This window comes from Bos grunniens, chromosome 25, assembly GCF_055505025.1.
Source record: "Bos grunniens cultivar Pamir isolate PY7600 chromosome 25, Bosgru_T2T1.0, whole genome shotgun sequence".
Lineage (NCBI taxonomy): Eukaryota > Metazoa > Chordata > Mammalia > Artiodactyla > Bovidae > Bos > Bos grunniens.
In genome coordinates, this window is record NC_141189.1 from 40,005,614 (window position 1) to 40,021,864 (window position 16,251).

General features: G+C 52.3%; 2 protein-coding genes across 17 annotated transcripts in view; one reads left to right on the forward strand and one right to left on the reverse strand.

Annotated features, from left to right (window-relative positions):
• NLRC3 (NLR family CARD domain containing 3) overlaps window positions 1-11,407 on the forward strand; it is a 30,497-nt gene extending 19,090 nt beyond the window's left edge. For 2 of the 5 annotated variants that reach the window (XM_086376057.1, XM_086376059.1), the window contains 11 exons: window positions 373-456; window positions 1,020-1,103; window positions 1,706-1,789; window positions 2,321-2,404; window positions 2,964-3,047; window positions 3,445-3,528; window positions 5,586-5,669; window positions 6,061-6,144; window positions 6,811-6,894; window positions 7,281-7,364; window positions 7,664-11,407. In XM_086376057.1, the coding sequence (XP_086232183.1) occupies window positions 373-456; window positions 1,020-1,103; window positions 1,706-1,789; window positions 2,321-2,404; window positions 2,964-3,047; window positions 3,445-3,528; window positions 5,586-5,669; window positions 6,061-6,144; window positions 6,811-6,894; window positions 7,281-7,364; window positions 7,664-7,754 (931 nt within the window). In that variant the 3' untranslated portion in view covers window positions 7,755-11,407. The remainder of the gene's footprint in view (window positions 1-372; window positions 457-1,019; window positions 1,104-1,705; window positions 1,790-2,320; window positions 2,405-2,963; window positions 3,048-3,444; window positions 3,529-5,585; window positions 5,670-6,060; window positions 6,145-6,810; window positions 6,895-7,280; window positions 7,365-7,663) is intronic. The other 3 variants (XM_086376061.1, XM_086376060.1, XM_086376058.1) reach the window with 2 other exon arrangements.
• IFT38 (intraflagellar transport 38) overlaps window positions 11,408-16,251 on the reverse strand; it is a 30,066-nt gene continuing 25,222 nt past the window's right edge. For all 12 annotated transcript variants that reach the window (XM_086376122.1, XM_086376124.1, XM_086376123.1 and 9 more), the window contains 2 exons: window positions 15,153-15,208; window positions 11,408-12,468 (listed from right to left, as the gene is read on the reverse strand). In XM_086376122.1, coding sequence (XP_086232248.1) covers window positions 12,093-12,468; window positions 15,153-15,208 — 432 coding nt within the window. In that variant the 3' untranslated portion in view covers window positions 11,408-12,092. The remainder of the gene's footprint in view (window positions 12,469-15,152; window positions 15,209-16,251) is intronic.

The following is a 16,251-nucleotide window of genomic DNA, read 5'->3' on the forward strand; positions in this document are numbered from 1 at the left end:
TGTTGTTTAGTTGCTAAGTCGTGTGTTACTCTTTTGCGAACCTATAGACTGTAGCCCGCCAGGCTCCTCTGTCTATGGGATTCTCCAGGCAAGAATACTGCAGTGGGTTGTCATGCCCTTCTCCAGGGGATCTTCCCTATCCAGGGATCGCACCCGCGTCCCTGCATTGGCAGCAGGGTTCTTTACAACTCGGCCACCAGGGAAGCCCCCACCGGTAGCCTCTTACTCTTCACATAACTCCATTAATCTAATTAGCAACATTTTGGCAACAATCCAAGGACCCCTCCCCCATGCTGCGGTAAACTTGAACCAGACTGTCCTTGGTCTGGGACTGCCTGTGGCCAGCTTTACCGAAGGACCCTTCTCCTTCAGCCTGCAGAAGAACTCCATCGGGCCAGTGGGAACCCAGCAGATGGCAGATGCCCTGAAGCAAAACAGGAGTCTGAAGGAGCTCATGTGAGAAACGCAGAAGGGCCAAACTGGCACCCTTCGTGCCTGGCACAATGCCCAGCTTATCACACATATTTGTGAGCATGGGGTGGGTAGATGGATGGATGGATGGATGGCTGAATGGGTGGGTGGATGAGTCAGTAAATGGATGGATGGATGAATGAGTGGGTAAGCAGATGGATGAGTGAATGAATGATTGAATGCATGGGTACTAGAGAGCTGGTTTTGGACTCCAAAACCCTGAGCCAGGAGAATGGAGATCCAGATTCCCAGGAAGGAGTGAGGTCCAACTGTCTCAGGCTTACCTTTACTGACATCCCAGCCACATTCACAGAAAGATCACAAATGCCTCTCGCTGAAGGGTTGGCCCTGCCCCCGTCAAGGAGTTGAGAAGGACACTGCTACCTTGATCTCTTACAAAAGCTGCCTGCCAGCCGGCCTCAGACAGAAAAAACTGTGTACTGGGCCCCCTTGAGACCAGAGACAGCCCTTCCCTGGAGGGCTCCCGGACTCTGACCCCTCCTGGCTTCACCCCGCCCGGCGCTCCACCCACGTCCCTTCTCTTGCAGGTTCTCCAGTAACAGCATTGGCGATGGAGGTGCCAAGGCCCTGGCGGAGGCCCTGATGGTGAACCAGGGCCTGAAGAGCCTGGAGTGAGTCCCCAGGGGGTGGATGTGGGCAGAGGGTGACCCCCCACCCGGGTTCCCTGGCCAGCAGGGGGGCAGGTCCTGGTGAAGGGCTGTCAGTCAGAACCCACCAGCCCATGACCCCGGGCACTCTGTGCTCCGAATGTCTCTCCCTCCAGCCCACCAGGCCAGTTCCCTCTCCCTGGACAGTAGGTTGGTGTTGGTTCTGGAGTTCTCAGAGTGACAAGCACCGAGTGCCCTTTAGGAGCTGGCCTAGGTGGCTGTGGAGGGGGCTGGCTCCAGGGGCCATGGTGGGGAGTGGGGACACCTGGCTGTGCCGCTTTCTCCGGGGGCTGCAGACACATGTCCCTGAGAAGCCATGCGGAGCTGCCCAAACCAAGGTGACGTCTAAACTCTGGCACTGGTGGCGCTGGCCCACCTGCCCTCAGCTGGCAGGGGCTGGACTGCGGGGCACGGGAGAGGGGTGAGGAATGGGGAGGGCACGGGGGTGGCACAGGGCCCCAGCCCCCTGCTGCACTCAGGGCCCATGACCCCGGAAGGACTGCCCCCCCCCCCGCCCCCGGGTCCTGAGTCGGCCACACCCAGGGCACCCTGTCCTCTGTCTGCAGCCTGCAAAGCAACTCCATCAGCGACCCGGGAGTGGCAGCGCTGATGGGGGCCCTCTGCACCAACCAGACGCTCCTCAGCCTCAAGTAAGCCCCGCCCTTCCCTCCGTTCCTTGGCTGGGGGTCTGAAGGGACTCTGGGACGTGGAGGGAAAGGCTGGTGCTGAGAAACCCCCACTCCCACCTCCACCCCGAGGGCCTGGGAGGGGGAAGAGCCGTGGTTGGGCAGCTTGACCCTGGAGCCTGGCCACCTGCGCCCCAGCTCACGGGGACAGGGGAGGGGGGCAGCCTCTGCAGGCGGGTCTGCCACCCCCTTCCTGAGGGCAAGCCTGCAACCACCAAGCACGCCGGCCTGCCCCTCCCCCTCACACCTCTGAGGTCCTGGCGTCTTATCCTCTTCCTCCTGGACTGTCTGTCCTCCTGCGGACAGTCCTGGGCAGGGGAACACGTGGCTGGCAAGCCTTGTGAGGGGGGCTTCCTGGAGTGGGCTCTTCCCACCTCCACCCGGGGCCCACCTAGGGTTCCAGGCTTCTAAACAGCCTGAGCACCTGGACGCCGCGCCACCCCCCCCAAAGGCCTCCCCTGTCTATCAGCAGCTTAGAGTCTTCTCTTTCCTCAGCCTTCGAGAAAATTCCATCAGCCCGGAGGGAGCCCAGGATCTGGCACGTGCTCTCCGCACCAACAGCACCCTGAAGAGCCTGGAGTACGTGAGGGGGCAGGCGGGGCTTCCTAAGGCTCTCTTATGCCACCAGGGTCCCTGCCCACCCCAGGCTGGGAGCTGACGGGCTGGCCCTTGGGAGAAGGATGTGGTTGGGGTTGGGGGGGTGGCCGGGAGGCCTGGTGGTGACCCTGACACATATCCCCCTCTGATGCCTCAAAGTACACAAGGATGGAGTGAGTGGTGACAGTCACCCTGCCTGAGCCCGCACCCCCGCAACAATTTAGGAGAAAGGGGGTGGGGGGGACAGCACATGGGCCAGGAGTGAGTGAGTCACCAGGCAGCTCTGCCACCTCCTGGCAGGTGACCAGACATGGAGGCCCACCAAGCAGAGCCTGCCCCCTGCCCACCCCCAGGACACGTGGCAGGCGTGGCACCCGGGAGCACATTCAAGTGCCCTGAGAGCCTGAGCCCAGAAATCCCAGTGGACAAGATGCAGCCCTGGGGTGGAGCTGGGGATCGGGGAGTGGTCTGGATCCCCAGGGAGCAAGGACGGGGGCTGCACTGCTGGCTCCGGCTCACTTGCCCGCTCCCCTCTGCCCAGCCTGACAGCCAACCTACTCCACGACCAGGGCGCCCAGGCCGTCGCAGAGGCAGTGAGGGAAAACCGCACCCTCACATCCCTTCAGTGAGTCCACGGCGCCCCCAGCCGGCCCTGTCCTCCCAGAGCTGCAGGGCCCCACTCAACCAGGGGAGACAGGAGGCTCAGGGTCCCCGCCCCCCGCAAGGCCTCAGCAGGTTGTGCCCAGCCCCCTGCTCTGTTTCCTGGGGCTGATGCATGGAGAGGCCAGTGGTGGGAGGTGGGCGCCCACGCTGCGCTGTGTCACACACTCCATGCAAGGGCCCCTCCCTGGGACCAGCCTGGGGGAGGGCTGCAGGAGCTCTGCCCACCCTGGCCAGGATCCCATCCCCAAGGATTCCACCCACTCTGGTCACTCTCCTGGGAGAAGCCCCTTTTTTCTGGAGCTCCCAGGACCTCCTGGCTCTGCCCTGGGCCATGTCGTCACGTGTGTGTGTCTGCCCAGCCTGCAGTGGAACTTCATCCAGGCCGGCGCTGCCAAGGCCCTGGGACAAGCACTACAGCTCAACACGAGCCTGACCAGCCTCGAGTAAGTGGGGCCTCCGAGGGCGCGGGAGGTGCAGACTCAGCCACCCTGCTGCCCACAGGCTCTCCTGCCCTCAGCATGCAGCCTCCTCTGCTCCAGGGCCAGAGAGCATGTTTCCATCTGACTTGGTGTTGTGTATATATATATATTTTTTAAACAAAATAACAGCTTTGCTGAGATATAATCCACTCTTTCAGGTGTACAAGTCACTGGTTTCTAGTATATTTACAGAGCTGGGTAACCATCACTAAAATCAATTTTTGAACCCTTCAGTCACCCCGTGAAAAACCTCATGCTTATCAGCACTCACTCCCCACTTCCTCCCTAGTCCCCTAGTCCTGACAAACACTAATCTACAGTCTCTATGGATTTGCTTATTCTGGACATTTCACAAAATTTAAGTCACAGAATATGTGATCTTTCTGACTCACGTCTTTCGTTTAGTGTAAGGGTGCCAAGGTCCGTCCACACTGTAGCATGTGTCAGGGCTTCGTTCCTTTTTCCGAGTAAATAACACTCCACTGTGTGGGCAGACATGATGCTTATCCACTCACCCGCTGATGGACATTTGGGCTGTTTCCACTTCTGGACTATTATGAGTAACACTGCTGTGAACGTTCGTGCACAAGTTCCTGTGTGTGGATACATGCTTTTAATTCTCTCTTGAGCACGCCTGGGAGCAGACCTGTTGAGTGAGGTGCTCACTCTGTTTACCCTTTGAGCTTCACCTGCTTTTCATGCTCCCACAGCTTCCGATATACGCCCTGTCTGGCAGGTGCTTCCGTTTGACTCTGAACATGCTATTCCTCAGGGTCCTGTCCTGGGTCATCTTCTCCCGAATGATGTCTCTTTCTAGAAGCTCCTCCTCACCCAGGGCTCCAATTCCCTTCGAAGTCCTGGAGGCGCCCACATCTACAGCTCAGACCTCTCTCTTGAGCTTCAGACCCCCATGTCCACTGCCCACTCCACTTCCCCCTGGGTGGACCCGGTTTACCTCCCCCACAAGCCTGCTTCTTGGTTCCTCACCATGTGAGGGGTTCTGGCCACCACTGTACAAGCTAGAAACATCGCCGTCCTCCTCACTTCCCACCGCAGCTCATCTCCAAGTCCTGTCGCTTCTCCTCCCAACATTCCACCCAGCCTCCTCCACCCGCACGGCCACTGTCCAGGGGGCTAGCGTCACTCACCAGCCTCACTGCCGCAGCCTCCACATCCAGTCCCTCCTCTCACACTGCTGGCCAAAGATTCCCAAACGTCAATCTATCCCCATCCTGGACAAGTTTAGCTGGCTGCCCAGTGCCTGCAGGGTGAAGTCCAGCCCTCAGTGTGGCTCCCACAGCCCTGAAGTTCTGCTTCCTCTGCACCCCTGGGGCCTCACTCCACACCCCAGCAACTTGACCCAATTCTTCTGGGTTCCTTGGATGTGTCAGGCCCGCCCCCATCTCTCACGCATGGGCTTGGTCTAGACCTATTTCTGCCGAGCAGCCTCTGTGACCACACTGGGGAGGGCACTTCACACTTGGTCTCTCATCTCACACGTTCCCCCACCTGAGTTCCAAGAGGCCAGGATTGGGTTTGCTGATCCCCAAGGCACTTAAATATTTGCTAAAATTATCAATGCAAACTGCTCCCTCAAACGTGCCAGTGTCCACTGGAACTAAACTCTTAGTCATTTATTGCTCCAGGGCCTTCCACTTTCCTCCAATGTGGAAGAAAAAGGGGGGAGAAAAAAGCTGTCAAACACTGACCAGCAAGAATGGCTTGAGGACTGAGAGCTTTGATTTGGGGGATGGCTTTGGAAATCACACCAGTTTCTTGTGGACAGTATTTCCATGTGTCCGTTTCTGTTTTGCCTAATGGTCTAGACTCATGCAGACTCCAGACCAGTGTGCAGGCTTAGGTGGCCACGGGGCAGTGGCCACACAGGAGGTGCAATGATCCCCAGAGATCATCTACTATGGGGTGTGTGCCCTGATTTAAATCTAGAAGGTCCAAGCTCAGCACGTCCTGCCAGAGCGTTGGCTCGGGTCCTGTGCACCTGGGTCAGACTCTGCGTTCAGTTTACAGGAGAATGCCATTGGGGATGAAGGTGCCTCTGCAGTGGCCAGCGCGCTGAAAGTGAACACAGTCCTCACTGCTCTCTAGTAAGTCCTGACGTGCACAGCTGGCCCTTAGCCATCTTTCCACACTAAACATCCCTGTTTTTCCCAGGAAAGGCAGGTGGGTTTGACTTTCTTAATATTAGTGATTAGGACATCAGGCATCTAAAAAGTAAGAACTAGGGGTTCCGGGGTGTCCCCCAAACTCTCCAGAACACCTGCACTTCCTGTGTCCAGATCTCTGCCTGGCATCAGTGTGGGCAGGAGATGCAGCATTCTCTGGACACACCGCAGGCCAACAACTTTCAGCGCTATTTCACCGGTTTCAGCCCTAGGTCAAGGGGGTGGAGATGAAGGGTGAACGCGGATGGAGCTGGGCCGGTGGGTGTGTGGGCTGGAGGCTGCCCACCTGCAATGACCGCATCTCCTCTTACAGTCTCCAGGTGGCCTCCATTGGTGCTCCGGGGGCCCAGGCACTCGGGGAGGCCCTGGCTGTGAACAGAACCTTGGAGATTCTAGAGTAAGTATTCCAGTCTCTGGCTACAGCTCATGAAGTCAAGCTGTTGACTCAGAGTGATCATATATGGAAGGAGGACATGAACATGGAAACTCCCAGATCACTTCAATGCCTTCAGAGAGATCAAGGAGCTCCAGCCTCTCCAGCCCCGTCACCCTCTTTTCCTGGGGGTCACTCGTGGGTCCTCTTCTCCTTGGCCTTGCCCAGACTGAACATGTCCCCAGGCCGTTTAGGGGCCCTGGGGAGGAGGCAGTGGCCACTGACCCAGCTTGTGAGAAGATTCGAGCTCCAGCCCGAGCTCTGTGGGGCTCTCGGGCCTGCCTGGTCCTCGCTGCTCCTGCAGTGCTGGGGTTCCAAGCGCACGTGCACCTCCGGGTGGAGGGCTGCCTCTCTGGTCTCCGCCCCTATTTCTTTGGAATGAAAATGGAGGACAAGGGCTCCCACAGACCCCCAGCTTGGGCCGGCCTCACCCCTCCCCACGTCCTGCTCCCCAGAGCCAGTCCCTGTTCTGTGCCCAGGAGCGAGGGAGGAGCAACCACACCCCCACAGTTGCTGAGTCCACACTGCCTCCACCCAGGCGCCTACGCTCACCGGAAGGGGTGCCGGGCTCCCCTCTCAGCTGCCACTGTGCCTGAGATTGCGCCTCAGGGTTCCCGCCTTTCTCAACAGCTTAAGAGGAAACACCATCGAGGTGGCCGGAGCCAAAGCCCTGGCGAATGCTCTCAAGGTCAATTCCAGTCTCCGGAGACTCAAGTGAGTGGCTGCACAGATGTACCCGTGCCTCAGGACAGCCGGCTTCTCTTCTGGACTCCCTCTGTAGCATAATACTTGCTTTCTGCTGTAGCTGCTCCCTTCAAAATACAAATAGCTGACACTACAGTCATTATTAGTCAGTACTGTGGATGGGTTTGTTCCCTTTCGTGTTTTTGGTCATACGTCCTCTGTGGCACCTGCACAAGACACCCTGGCTGCGTGCAGACTTGGGTCTCAGGGTTAAATGCCACTTGGCTGTTGCTATGGCACCTGAGGACCAATGAGGCCCAGACGGGTCCCTCCAAGAGAGTGCCATGCTGCTTCCTGGGTGTGTCCTTCTGTCCTGAAGGGCTCACTGTGGCATCTCCAATCTCTTCTCTGCCTAGTCTTCAAGAGAATTCCTTGGGAATGGAGGGGGCGATATGCGTTGCCACTGCACTGTCTGGAAACCACGGGCTCCGGCACATCAAGTAAGTGGGGCTCAGCGGCACCTGCCCTTTCCCACCAGCTTGGTTCACCCTTAGAAGTGCTTCCAGGTCAGACCCTGCCTCCCCTCTGAACCTCGGAGCCAGATGACCCCAGTCCGCCAGTAGCTCTACAGGGAACTCCGTATACAAGGGGGCCATTTGGAGCGTCGTCCATGAGAGGGATAGTGGAAGCACAAGTTTCACCTGGGTTTAGCGTTTCGGGTAGTGACCACCTGCTCCTTACTGATGAGGACCTTCAGGCCTCCCGTTTCTCAAGCCCTGTCCTGATCCTTCTCTTCCAGTCTCCAGGGAAACCACATTGGAGAGTCTGGCGCCAGGATGATCTCGGAGGCTATCAAGACAAATGCTCCCTCGTGCACTGTGGAAATGTGAGCAAAACAAGTTCCTGGTGGATCCGGTAGACACACAGCTGAAAGCTTTCCAACAAAAGGACCATTTCTCCAGGGTGCCTTCCTGCGGTCTGGGAAAGATGCTGACCCCCAGGAGTGCTGGTCTCCTGCAAGGAGGCAGGAAAGGTGCTGCCAGAGGAGGATCCGAGCCCCTCTCCCGGTCCAGGGTCAGTCCAGGCAGGGGAGAGATGGACGCCCCACTACAGCACGGAACACGGACGGTCTTCTGCCAAGGGACTCAGGGATGGGTCTCAGAGCTCAGCAAGAAGCCAGTCAGCGCCTATTTATATCCTGGGGTCTTTAACGTGCCCCAACCTTTTCTTATCATGACTGCCCTGGATAAAATCACTCCCTCACTCTGAAATGAACTGCCGTCTTCAAGCCCATGAAGAGTGTCAATTTGGCATCAGTGACAGAGAGAACATCTTTTTTCAAGAAAAGGCTACAGGAGTATGATCTTTAGAGTCATATGGAAAAATAAGGGAAAAAAAATTGAAGAGAAAGGAAGGCTTTAATTATAGGATTCTGGAGCAGAGACAAAAAAAGTTCTCCAAGGTTTCTGTCATCTTTCACCCATTACAAACTCTCTCAAAGGCAGAGATTATGTCCACTGTATGTCACTTGGAATCTGGCATTGTGGTTATCAATAGGCTGTTAAAAATCGATGTCTTCATACTACCTTTCTGTATTAGGTTCCCCAAAGCACTTCTGCATCTACAGCTTCCCCATGAGAGCAAGACAGCCGAGCTTCCACATGGCATAAACTCCCTCAGATGCCTTTCAATGTTGGAAGGAAAACTATTCCAAATGAACATCAGGGGTTCTTCAACTACATAACCAAGGAAAATGGTTATGGAAGCTATAATTATCATTTTTAAATTTGAACAGGAACTATTGCTCCAAATGTTTCTTTAAAAATGAGTATTTGGGCAAGAAACATCATTGGATGATATAACCATGAATGAAATCCTATTAAGGGAGAAAATCATAGTCTCTGAGTATCACCCCACAGAGAGGTATTTACAAAGGCTCCATAAAAATGGAGACATTTTGGGGATTTCCTTGGCATTCCAGAGGTTAAGACTCTGCGCTCACAATGCAGGGGGCGTGGGTTAGATCTCTGGTTGAGGAAACTTAAGATCCCACAAGCTAAAAAAAAAAAAGAATATGCTGGTATAATATGTTTTTTAAATGGAGACATTTTGCAAATATCACCTTGGCAAAGTGATGCAACTCCACATGACTGATGACGGGAAAAATGGGACACTCTGTGCCCCCAGTGTAATGGCTGAGAAGGACACGTCACTGATGTACTATTCCTGCCAAAAGCGTTTATCTGAATCTAATCATGAAGGAACAGTCGGACAAAATCCAAATTGAGGGGTACTCTGGGAAAAACTAGCATGGCCTCTTAAAAATCATCAACATCATGAAGAAAACAAAAAGGCTGGGATTGTTTTATTATTAAGGAGTCTTAACAACTTAAGAGCTTTGATTGGATCCAAGACTAGAGGGGAAACAATCAGCTATAAATAACATTATTTGGAAGGCAGGGACATTTGCTCATAAGTCTTATATAATCTTCACTAGATTACTGGTTCTGAAAGGTATTTTTTCTGGGTATAGAATTCAAGGATGATAGTCTTTTCTTTCAGCACTTTCAAGAGGTTGCTATACTGTCTTCTTGTTGGCACTGTTTCTGGCTGAGTTGAGGTGATGGACAAGAGTCACAGCAGTCAAATGCTGCAGACAGCTGTGCCTTGCAGGAAACTAGCACTGGAGAAACCTCAGGGGCTAAAATGTGCTCTCCAGGGACCTCAACGCAAGCCACACTAGATTTGGAAGGAGAGCCCCCTCCCTCCTTCAAAGTCTCTCAAGCATCCTACTGACCATGCTTAACATGTTGTTGTTCAGTCACCAAGTTGTGTCCAATTCTTTGCAACCCCATAGACTGCAGCATGGCAGACCTCCCTGTCCCTCACCATCTCCCAGAGTTTGCCCAAGTTCATGTCCATTGAATTGGTGATGCCATCCAACCATCTCATCTTCTGTTGTCCCCTTCTTCTGCCCTCAATCTTTCCCAGCATCAGGGTCTTTTCCAGTGAGTTGGTTATTCACATCAGATGGCCAAAGTATTGGAGCTTCAGTATCAGTCCTTCCAATGAGTATTCAGAGTGGATTTCTTTTAGGATTGACTAGTTTGATCTCCTTCAGAGAAGGCAATGGCACCCCACTCCAGTACTCTTGCCTGGAAAATCCCATGGATGGAGGAGCCTGGTAGGCTGCAGTCCATGGGGTTGCTAAGAGTCAGACAAGACTGAGTGACTTCCCTTTCACTTTTCACTTTCATGCATTGGAGAAGGAAATGGCAACCCACTCCACTGTTCTTGCCTGGAGAATCCCAGGGATGGGGGGAGCCTGGTGGGCTTCCATCTATGGGGTTGCACAGAGTCAGACACGACTGAAGCGACTTAGCAGCAGCAGCAGCAGTTTGATCTCCTTGCTGTCCAAAGGACTCTCAAGAGTCTTCTCCAGCACCAGTTTGAAAGTGTCAATTCTTCAGCACCCTTCCTTCTTTATGGCCCATCTCTCACATACATACAAGACTACTGAAAAGACCACAGCCTTGACTACTTGGACCTTTGTCAGCAAAGTTATGTCTTTGCTTTTTAATACAGTCTAGATTTGTCATAGCTTTCCTTCCAAGGAGACTGACAAGCAACAGCTTCACTAGCATAGAGCAGACCAGAAGGTGAATTTGAAGCCGAGGCAATAAATGGATAACCATCACAATGGGACTTCGGGATCATTTTGGTATTCCATATTGGACAAACATGCCCTGTGTCTTCAGGGTCAGCAATGTTTTCTTCTGCAGTGTATAATCTGCTCTTAATCTCAGTGTGCACAGTTTCCCTCTTGGTTTTTAAACCTCCAGTAGCTCTCAAAGTCTAGAGACGTTCCATCTTCCACATCTCACACCCTGCTCACGCTTTCCTCTGTTATCTGAATATATGGAATACAGTCATAATTGTCTGTCCTTTTCCACTAATTGACTGGCATCTTACACCTGGTAATTTTTGATACCAGACATTGAAAACTTTCTCTTGTTGGGGACTGATGATTTTTATATTCCTTAAAATAGTCTTGAGGTTCATTCTGGGACACAATTACCTAGAAACAGCTGGACACATCATCTGTGACTTGGGCAGAGTTCCCATGTTAAAGCCCATCAGAAGAAAGAATCACATGAGGGAAACAAATACATTTTTTGTTTTTTAAAACAGAAGTCAGGTCAGATTCAGCTAAACCATAGCTGTAACATCCAAGAAGATGCAACTTATGCTTAAAAGCCATGGCTTCCAAGTAGGTTCAACATGACTCCCAACACACTTACTCCCATAGCTTAAATTACTGGTGAATTAATTGAACACTGAAGGTTTACAAAAAAAAAAAGAGTAATCTCATGTAAAATTTAGGGAAAGACAGAAAAAAAAGCAAAGACAGAAAGAATTGTCACACTGTCTCCTAAAATTCACACGTCCAGTAATAATCCATGAATTTTTCTTGAAGAAGTTATTTATGTTATAGGTACAAATGAATAATTATATTTTCAAATAAAACTTAATAGTATAAAAATATGGTGTAAAATACATTTATTGAGATAAAAAACTTCACAAGTCTTCCGACTTTATAATTGAAAAGTAAACGAAAACTCCTCTGTGCTTGTTCTCTGTATTAACAAAACCAAAGCAAAGCAAAATCCACATACCTGTCACTCCTCCTTCACAAAAGGGAAATTCTTCTAGTGCTATTTTATTAAATTCAATATGGTTTATTTTTTTAAGTCAGAAACCTGAATACGTACCGACACTTTCCCCTTAATCTCCTCCTTCCTAAGGAGGAACATCAGCCTTTTGAGAGAGAATGAAGTATGCGTGACCTGGGGCATCTCTCTGTTGCCTGATTTTCAAGCAAAGCTGGTTTCCATCTGAATTAGCTACTTTCTTTCAGAAAATTTTAGTTAGTAAAATACATTTAAAGCTTGGTATTGTGAACGTAGAGGAGGAGGAAAATAAGACTACAGAGTGAATTAAAGCCGAGACTCAAAAGCTGATACAACATAAATGTCCTGACTGCCCTACAGTTCCGGAAATGAGGCCTGTGCCCAGTTTCAGCCCCAGGTTTGGGAAGGTCCTGCTGACTTTTAGAGAAAAAGTGCGACAAACCTAACAGCTAAGACTTATATGTTGTTGGCTGTTAGTTCTCAAAAGCTTCTGCCCTGTGGATGTGAATCTCTAGGAACACATGCATCTCCCAAGTTTTAGGAGATAGAAAAGGCAAAAAAAAAAGTCCTCTGTGGGGCTGGCTCCGGTTCTGAAGCTTTGGAATGTGTGAGCAACACCCAAGAAACTAAACCAGAAGCAGCCTTTGCTTCATTAACAAGTCCAGCTGGCTTATCCAACAAACGCCTCTTTTCTTCTGCCTCCTTAATTCCCCCTTTCCCTACAAATCCGCGGGTTTTCATCTGCCCAGGTCCCTTGGCACGAAGGTCAGAAGTCACTGTCACTCTCCTCCAGTGGCTCAGGTTTCCGGCCTCTTCGACTGGGCTTGGCCACTGACAGTGCCACGCTCTCGTCCTCCAGGTCATCGTCGTCTTCGTCGTCCTCCATGTCCATCTCACTGTCCTCCAGGTCTTCCTGTGGGAGAGATGGTGAGCACAGCTGAGTGGCCCCGCCGGTTGCTGATGTCACGTCAGCAGAGACCCTACCTTGCTGTTTCACTAGCAGCTGAATAACCAGCAAAACCTATGCGAAGGGAGAGCTTGGAAGAGGAAATAGTCAGAGTGTGGGGCATAAGCACAGGGCCAGGGTCTACAGACCACTGGCTGGGACAGTAACACATATGTAAGCGTGTCCTGAAACACCAGCATGCGAACTGAGGCTGGTGCTGCAAGTGGCTTTCCTGCTTCTGTCTCAGGAGCAGCATGGATCTGCTCGTCAAGCCCCAGAGCTCCTCCCCAGCGCCCCCGTCGCAGCAGCCAGCCAGGAGGACGGGGCCTGGAGACAGGCGGGGGGGCTTACTTTGGCTTTTGGATGGAAAGCCACTCAGGAAATGGGTGTAAGGAGCAAACTAAAAGAAACATGCTCTCTCTCTCTCATCATCTGGGTAAGGGTCACTAACTCAGCCAGCTTTCTCAAAGTGCAGGTCCTGTACCCCTGGGGAAACCAGAATGGTCGGTCACTCTATACAGACCATTCCCACCAATGCACAATTTCCCTCTGTTTAAAAACATAAAACACCCTAACACATAACCCATCCTCCTCTGCAGCTGCTCAGCCCTGCTCTCCCGTGGCCTCACAGCAAATCCCTGAGCGAGTCCTGAGCTCACACAGGCCCTGCTCTCTGCCCTCTCAGCACCCTCCAGCCACGCTCTCCCATTGAGGCCCCCAAGACTGAAACAGTCAATGGACTCAGATCCTACAGGTAATTAGTTCTCCATTCTTGACCCCTGAGACCCTCTTCTGTGCTTGCCCCCCTCACTCTCGAATCTTCTTAGTCAAGATGCAGACCCGCTCTCCCTCCCTGACTGCTGTGATACAGAGTTGGCTCGGGCCTCTGCTCTTCCTCTCTACTTCCCTCCCCAAGCAATCATGTCCCCCTCAAGGTGATCTTAGGGAGGTTCCCCCAAATTCAGTCTCCAGCTCAGACCTTAAGTCCAGACCTGAATACAACTAGCTTCTCAGCACTAGCATGTGGACACCTAGCAGGTGGCTGACTCAGAATGACCGAGCCAGACCTCCTGTCTGCTCTCCAGGCCCCGTCCTGAGGTCTGCCCGCCTTGGGAATGTAAGAACTACACTTTCAGCCAACGAAGCCACAACCAGGGCATTTCTAACACTTCATGTCCAATTAACAAAACCTGATGGCTCTAACCTTAGAAACAGCACTTCTCAACAATCTGCCGCTACCGCCACTCCCACTTCTGAATCAGACCCCTGCAAATGCCCTCCACCCAATTCCTCACAGCCCCTCCCAAGCACAACCCTCCCCTACCCACTCAGTCAGAACCCTCATCCCTGTCCCTCTTTTCCCTGAATCTGCTTTATTTTTCTTACCATGATGACCCCTGATGTATCTGCTTGATGACCATTAGAATATAAGCCTCATGGAGGCAGGGGATTGGTTCTGTTCACTCCTGAATTCCCCAACCCCTAACGGTGCCTGGGACACAACCAGCACTCAACAAAGACCTGGCGAGTGAATGAGCGCACGGGTGAAGGACAGACCCAAGGTGCTGCATGGAAACAGCCTCCTTGAAGTTAACAAGCAGCAATAAGCACAGAGGAGACTTTAAACTACAAATAAGGTGATCGCTCAGAAAAGTAGAAAGCTATACCAACGATCAAGCAAATCCTAAGAAGGGGGGCCAGTCGGCGCTCCCCAGGCCACACTGCTGGGACCCAATCAGTGGATCTTTTGTAGAATATCGGTCTAGGCTCTGTGCTGGTGCCAGGCTCCAGACACACGCGGCATTCACCTGGACAGAAGGTCCCTGACTCCATCAGTCCAATCACCTCTTGGGCCTCACAGCCCTGCCAGGGACTCAACAAAGAAGCAGGTCCAGAGCAGTGCAGCCCCAACAACCGGACCCCATTCCGTTGGCCCACAGTTATTCATTCAACAATGCTGAGGGCGCCAGCAGCCTCATGTCACAGCCTCTCTGGGCCCTGGTCTCGGGAGAGCCTGCCTTCTATGTCCCCTCCCAAGAATGGAGCTGGCCTTGACCCCAGCCCTCAACAGCAGCCCTTCTTTTCTAGGATACGGTTCAGAGGCCTGATGGCCCTTCCTGTCTCTCAGCTCAGCATCCACCCCCTCCTCCTCATTAACACAGGGACCGTTAGGTAAGTCTACCACCCACCGTGGAGACCACGTAAGTGGCTTCCTGCCCTGGACCCCGGGCATCACTCTTGGGGGAGGTCTCTGCTGGCCCTTAGCAGCTCACACACACACAAACGGATGAGGCGAAAAAGAAAACCAACCTGCTGCTTGGAGCTGGGAGTCCTGCATTTACCTAAGAAAGCTGGTGCTGCTACCATCTTTGGAAAGCAAGAATGGAAAGAACAATGAGAAGGAAAAAACCAAGTAGGGCAAGCATGTTCATTTGAAAAGAAAAGAAATGAGCCATCAACAAGCAAAGACGAGAGGTCAGCTCCCTGGGAGGCCAAGCTCTGCCACAGACCCAGCAACGTGCCAGGTTGAGAAGCAGCTCTTTATACTACACTGGTGAGATGCACTCAGCTCCTTGGTCCACCGAGTCCAGGACCTAGCTGGCCCAGGACCACCGAGACCAGGGCTGCTCAAGGGGCGGGTCAGGACTCACGTCATCATCCGTGTCTCCACCCTGCATCGTGCCCACGACGTGCTTGCTGGGCTGTCCTGAGAAAAAGAGAAGTGTGAAGAGAGCATGAGAACCTGTGAGACAAGGCAGGAAGTGGGCACCAAGATCTGCTTTCCTTTAGGAAAGTGGGAAGAAGAATTCACACTAAAAAGTTGACCTAGGGAGCAGCCAGCTACTCAGAAGTGTACCAGTAACAGATCTTCTGCATTTCCACTTCGGAAAAGAGGAATAAGGCCATGAAATCTGAGCACGAGTCATGGATGGGAAAAATAAACATGCATCCTATAAATGTCCCAGGGGAAGAAATAAAATCACTGAACCCTGTCACTAGAATACATGGAGGTGTGTGCTCTCTGCTGAAGAGATAAGTTCTCGCTTTGTGGGCCAGGGTCACTTGTACTGGGATCCACATCTGGGCTTCGAAAAGTAAAAACAAAAGTTAGTATCACTCTAACTTATCCTTCAAAACAGCATCATTACCAAAGTGGTTCTCCACTCCTCCTCTGGAAGTCAATGTCATCTAAGTGTGACTTCTGCAAAAACTCAAGAGCCACCCTTCCCACGTAGAGGCAGAGAGCTGCACTCCCCTGAAGGCTGAGAAGGGCCCCCAGTGATGTGTGTATGTGTGTGATGTGTATACTTATGTGTGTTTGCATGTGCAGAAAGGCACTTTAGAAGGACCCAGCCCCAAGCCACAACCCCTGTACGGTAGGAGTGGGACATGAGGAAGGCCCCAGAGAAGCACCCACATTCACTCCATGTTATTTTACTGCTTGAGTCTTCTGCAGTGAGAAGGCAGAAACTAAAAACAGGTTTTAACAGCAGAGATGCTCACGTAGGTCCCTTATCTGTACATTAATTCTCTGAGCATAAAGGACGTAATTGCACTGAGACCAGTTTGGACCCAAAAAGGAAAGAATTCAGCTCCTTGGTGGAGGCAGTATGTTCCATGACCTCTGTGAGAAGCACCAAACTACAAGCCTGACTCTTCTTGGGGCCAAAGGTAAGAGTATCAGCAGCAAAGATGACCCCTAGGCAGGTTAAGAGCAAAATCCCGATTAACAACAGAGCAGGGTGCTTA